General features: G+C 48.3%; 1 protein-coding gene across 2 annotated transcripts in view; it reads left to right on the plus strand.

Annotated features, from left to right (window-relative positions):
* AFAP1L2 (actin filament associated protein 1-like 2) overlaps positions 1-5,696 on the plus strand; it is a 112,117-nt gene that overhangs the window by 88,905 nt on the left and 17,516 nt on the right. For both annotated transcript variants that reach the window (XM_011927838.1, XM_011927837.1), the window contains 2 exons: positions 3,016-3,221; positions 4,754-4,933. In XM_011927838.1, coding sequence (XP_011783228.1) covers positions 3,016-3,221; positions 4,754-4,933 — 386 coding nt within the window. The remainder of the gene's footprint in view (positions 1-3,015; positions 3,222-4,753; positions 4,934-5,696) is intronic.

Below are 5,696 nucleotides of genomic sequence, written 5' to 3' on the forward strand. Positions count from 1 at the left end.
CTTTATTTTTATATTTCTTTCTATATTTTAACACAATGTCTTTTAATTACCTTTTTTTTTTTTTTGAGACAGAATCTCACTCTGCCAGCCAGGCTGGAGTGGAGTGGCATGATCTCAGCTCACCGCAACCTCTACTTCCTAGTTCAAGTGATTCTCCTGCCTCAGCCTCCTGAGTAGCTGGAATTACAGGCATCCACCACCATGCTCGACTAATGTTTTTTGTATTTTTAGAAAAGACAGTGTTTCACCATGTTGGCCAGGCTGGTCTCAAACTCCTGACCTCAAGTGATCTGCCCAGCTTGGCCTCTTAAATTTCTGGGATTACAGGTGTTAGGTACCATGCCCAGCCTCTTTTTTTTTTCTCAATATTTTTTCTTTCATACCTAGTCCTGTTAATGATTTGCTGTTCTTAGCCTCCTAATACCCCGATGGAGGAGGATGGGCAAATGTTAGAATTCTTCATGAAACATGTGGGGCAACCCCAGAAGCACAGAACAGTGGAGACTTACCCAAATTCTTCACACTAAACTCTGTAGCCTCCTCCATTAATTTTTGTTACTGAAGGAAGAATCCCAATGACAGTGTATCATTTTTTAAATGTCGCTTATTATACAGATAATGCAATACTGGCAATACGGAAAAAATTTTTTAAATCACCCTGATCCTACCACCCATCAAATCAACTGTTTTGAGCTTTTTCTATGTTGCCTTGCAGTGCTGATCTATTTGCATGTATAGTTCTAATTGTGCTTTCTCCCTTATCATACCCTAGGGAGTTTATTGAGCTGCATACCAGTTTTCAGAGTTTTAATTGATTACAATTGCATAGTAGATTCCTAAGTGGGTAAAATCATGCTTTACTTACCCAGTCCCCTTCTGCTGACTGCTAAACAGCACTTGAATGAATATCCTAACGCATGTAACATTCTTCCTCACCCCTGCCCTTTTTTTGAGACAGTCTCACTCTGTTGCCCAGGCTGGAGTGCAGTGGCATGATCTTAGTTCATTGTAACCTTTGTCTCCTGGGTTCAAGCCATCCTCCCACCTCAGCCTCCCAAGTAGCTGGGACTGCAGGTGCATACTACCATGCCCAGCTAATTTTTGTATTTTTTGTAGAGATGGGGTTTTGCCATGCTGCCCAGGCTAGTCTCGAACTTCTGAGCTCAAGTGATCCACCTGCCTCGGCTTCCCAGAGTGCCAGAATTACAGGCGTGAGCCACCACGCCTGGTCCCTTCTCTTTTTAAAAAACTAGTTTCCTAGGATAAAATACCAGGACTGAGATTACTGGATCAAAGAGTATGGGTGTTTTTATGGCTCTTCAAACAGGCTGCCAGACTGCTTTCTGAGAAGCCTGTGTTAAATTACATTATCACCTGTAATCTAAGAGTTCAGGGTTCCATCCTGGATAATACTGCTATTTTCAGTCTTATTTAATAGGTATAAATTATACACTTTTATATTAAGCCATAAAGAGAAGTAGTGTCACACGACTTTTAAAGACAACTGATATTAAAATATTTAAAATGTTGTTTTTAGAAACATTAAAACACATTTTCATTGGCACTGTTGCTAGAGTAACTATTGCAGGGGCCTCATCCCATTTTTCTATATTCTAATTCAAATGTGCTTCTTAGTAAAATCAACAACATTTTATCTAGCTATACAGATAGGAGAAAGGGCTTCTGGATTCTTCTGCCTAGACTTAGGAGCCTCTGGGTTGGTCCTCTTCTGAAGGGTGTCATGGGAATGAAGGCAGAGTGTCATTCAGCCTGACTCAAGGGAAAAGAACAAGGACTGCCATGCAGAAGTCAGGGAAATAGATGCTGAGTCCATTTCCTAACTCACAGGGCTGCTGGGAATGGGAGTATCCAGTGATCAGGAGACAGTGAGCCCTCCCTGGGAAATTCGGGCAGAGCATCAAGGTTATGATAGACAGGATTCCTGTGCCAGGGGTTGGACTGAAATCCTGAGGTTCCCTTTCCTCCATGCCCTGCTTTTCAGGGATAGATGGATGGATGAATAGAGAGAGAGACAGATCGATCAACTGATAGACAGATGAACTGATTGATTGATGGAGTCACACGTTTGTTTTGTCCTTGAATAGAGCAGTGGGACCTGGGAACAGCAGCTCTTGCAGGGTGGTGGGGACAGAAACTAGAAACTGAGGTGGGTGGGGTATACGTAGAATCGTGCATGATGTGTGCTCTGATGAGTTTTGGGATTCTTTTGAAATGACAAAAGAGTAAGGGTTTAAGTTAGAAATGAGTAAAAGGAGCTACATTTGTGCCAGGAGGTATTAGGGAGGGAAGGCAAGCAGTGTCTATGGAGGTTATGAGTGGAGGTTTGAAAAAGGGCTCTGACTAGGAGAGGGTATTTGGGAGGAAGAAGGTGGCCCCTTTGCCCACAAAGTATTTCCTGCCGTGGTTTATTTGGACTTTTATTTCTGAGGAGCCACAGCCCCTTCCCCAGATGTAGGACTGAGTCAGGCCCAGCCAGGCCGGTGGCCATTAGAGGCCTGCCTTGCACACAGCTCAGGTGGAGTGCAGATGGCGTTCTCTTCCTCCTGAGCCCTTGGACTGCCAGAGGCCAGGCCTGGGAGAACCTGGCAGCATCCCACTCCACGCCCTTCAGCTTTCATTTGAGGAATTAGAGGCCCTGAGTAGGAGAACTGACCTTGTCAAGAGCAAACAGTTGGTCTGTGGGGCAGTGTCTTCTCAGGGTTCCTGTGGAGCTGGGAATGACAGGATTTGAGGAGGAAAAGGGAGAGATTTTGGTTTTAAGTTATGTGTGTTTTGCGGCCAGAGGCAGCATCCAAGAAGCCTCGCTGAGGGGTTTGGGGGCAGGAAAGCCAGCCCTGGGATCTGGCTGGTGGCTGTGGGGTTGGTTTGAGGGCAGGGAGAGTCGGGGGCTGTGGTCTGGCCGCTGCTGCTCCTGCCTGCTGCCCTCCCCGGTGATGCTGCTTCGGGACTGTCCCCTGCCCCATGGGGCCCTGACTGAGCTGGTCTTCCTTGCAGAGGACGGAGAGGCTGTGAGCAGCTCCTACGAGTCCTACGATGAAGAGGACGGCAGCAAGGGCAAATCGGCCCCCTACCAGTGGCCCTCGCCGGAGGCTGGCATCGAGCTGATGCGCGATGCCCGCATCTGCGCCTTCCTGTGGCGCAAGAAGTGGCTGGGACAGTGGGCCAAGCAGCTCTGTGTCATCAAGGACAACAGGCTTCTGGTCAGTCTGCCTTACGTTGTCTTGTCCCCCCGCTCCTCTCAAGGGAAGGGGCAGGGACAGGGAGGGAGGGGCAGAGACAGGGAAGGAGGGACAGGATGGTCCCTGACCTGAGAGGTTTCGAGTTTGTTTATATCAGCAGATTTTAACTTCTCCCTAACCTGAAATTGTATACAGGACTTTGTGTGTACGGGTGAATGTACTTTTTCTGAACCAGAGAGGTCTAGTAGTTTCACCAGGCTCTCAAAGAGGGCTGTGACTACCACTGCCTCCCCCGTCCCCATCCCATCCTCCTCTTTGTGAGACAGATACATCTTTCTGTCCCCTGGTCCTTTTTCATGTCCTGTCCACTGGAGTCCAGTCAGGCTCCTCCAGCCCAGCCCCAATTCTGGCTACTGTTTTTGTTGTTGTTGTTGTTGTTTTGTTTGTTGTTTTTGAGACAGAGTCTTGCTCTGTCACCCAGGCTGCAGTGCAGTGGCATGATCTTGGCTCACTGCAAGCTCCACCTCCTGGATTCAAGCGATTCTCCCGCCTCAGCCTCCTGAGTAGCTGGGATTACAGGTGCCCGCCACCACGCCCAGCTAATTTCTGTATTTTTAGTGGAGATGGGTTTTCACCATATTGGTCAGGCTGGTCTCGAACTTCAGACTTTGTGATCCACCTGCCTCAGCCTCCCAAAATGCTGGGTTAACAGGCGTGAGCCACTGCGCCCGGCCCTTGCTACTGTTTTTATCTGTGCAGCATGAGAATGCTAGGTATCTTCTCAGAAACAACAATATTTTGAATTACTGATTATAAGACCAGACCCAGCAAGGAACCAGATATTACTCTGACAACAGTCCTGTTTCCTGCTATTTTAAATTAAAATTCCCAGTTGCGTGTCCTGACTTGAAATTCCACGGAATTATTATAAACACCTTTTCTTGCCTGGTTACAACAGGCCCTGCTCCGTGCCAATGATATTTCAGGTAATCCTTTTAAGCAAGCCTGTAACGTTTCCCCCATTTTACAATTAGGGAGCCAAGGGGTAAAGTATTTTCTCTGGTAGGGGAAGAGAATCCTTCCTTTCTTTGTGAACACATCATCTTCCTAACTAGGCAGAGAAGAAGCTTAGTGTTTGTGCCTTATGGATCCTTTACTCCAGAAGCCAAGCAAGCAATGCAGAGAGGTGGAGAAAGAGTGAAAGTCTGTCCCCTTTGGAGAACTGAAAGGTGTCCACAAAGGACATATTTTAGGGCCCCCCAGGCCTGGGGCTAGTTTGAACCATTTGGATAGCAGCATCCTGGAGCATCCTTGGCTGAGGCCAGTGAGAAGGAGGCTTGAGGGAGAGAGGGACAATCTGATGTGAAGAACAGGAGTTGCTGATATTTGAGGTTAAGGCTCCAGGCCTGTTTCGGGGTGTCCAGCCTCTTAGTCTTGCTGGGTAAAGTCAGGCTCTTGGTGGGTCCTGCAACATCCAGCGGCCCCTCCTTTGCAGACACCACCTCCGCCCGGCAGCCCTGGCAAAGTGGTATATTTTCTCTCTTTCCTTCCAGTGCTACAAATCCTCCAAGGACCACAGCCCTCAGCTGGATGTGAACCTGCTGGGCAGCAGCGTCGTTCACAAGGAAAAGCAAGTGCGGAAGAAGGAGCACAAGCTGAAGATCACGCCAATGAACGCCGATGTAATTGTGCTGGGCCTGCAGAGCAAGGACCAGGCTGAGCAGTGGCTCAGGGTGAGGGGGACACCAGACCACTTGGAGGGGCTCCTAGAGTTGTGGCCCCCAGCCTTTCTAAAGGGATGGATGATAGGGTCAGGGGTAGAAGATTTGTGATCCTTCAAGTTTGCAGGGCTTCCTGTGTTCTAAGTGGTAGTGAGCATGGGTTACAGCATGCTGCTGCTAGGTGTGAATCCCCAGTAGCCCGGACTTGGGTACAGTTGAAATTCATTTCCCTTTTTGCCTCTAGTGAGGCATCCCCCACCTACTTACTTACTTACTTGCTTATTTATTTATTTAGAGACGGAGTCTCGCTCTGTCGCCCAGGATGGAGTGCAGTGGTGTGATCTCTGCTCACTGCAAACTCTGCCTCCCGGGTTCACGCCATTCTTCTGCCTCAGTCTCCTGAGTAGCTGGGATTACAGGCACCCGCCACCACACCTGGCTAATTTTTTGTATTTTTAGTAGAGACAGGTTTCACCGTGTTAGCCAGGATGGTCTCAATCTCCTGACTTCGCGATTCGCCCGCCTCAGCCTCCCAAACTGCTGGGATTATAGGCGTGAGCCACCGCACTCAGCTCCCCCACCTCCTTATTAAAGAAGAATATATGTCGCTCGTTTGCCATGTATTTGCCATAGACCAAGGACTATTAGCAACTTATCCCATGTAACCACACTGGGGATGGCTAGGGAATGTTAATGTCACCATTTTACAGGAGTAGTGATTGAGGCCCAAAGGGTGGAGGTGATGGATCCAAGTCATCTGCCAAGTGGTGGCAGC

The sequence above is a fragment of the Colobus angolensis genome, unplaced genomic scaffold, assembly GCF_000951035.1.
Source record: "Colobus angolensis palliatus isolate OR3802 unplaced genomic scaffold, Cang.pa_1.0 Scaffold75, whole genome shotgun sequence".
Lineage (NCBI taxonomy): Eukaryota > Metazoa > Chordata > Mammalia > Primates > Cercopithecidae > Colobus > Colobus angolensis.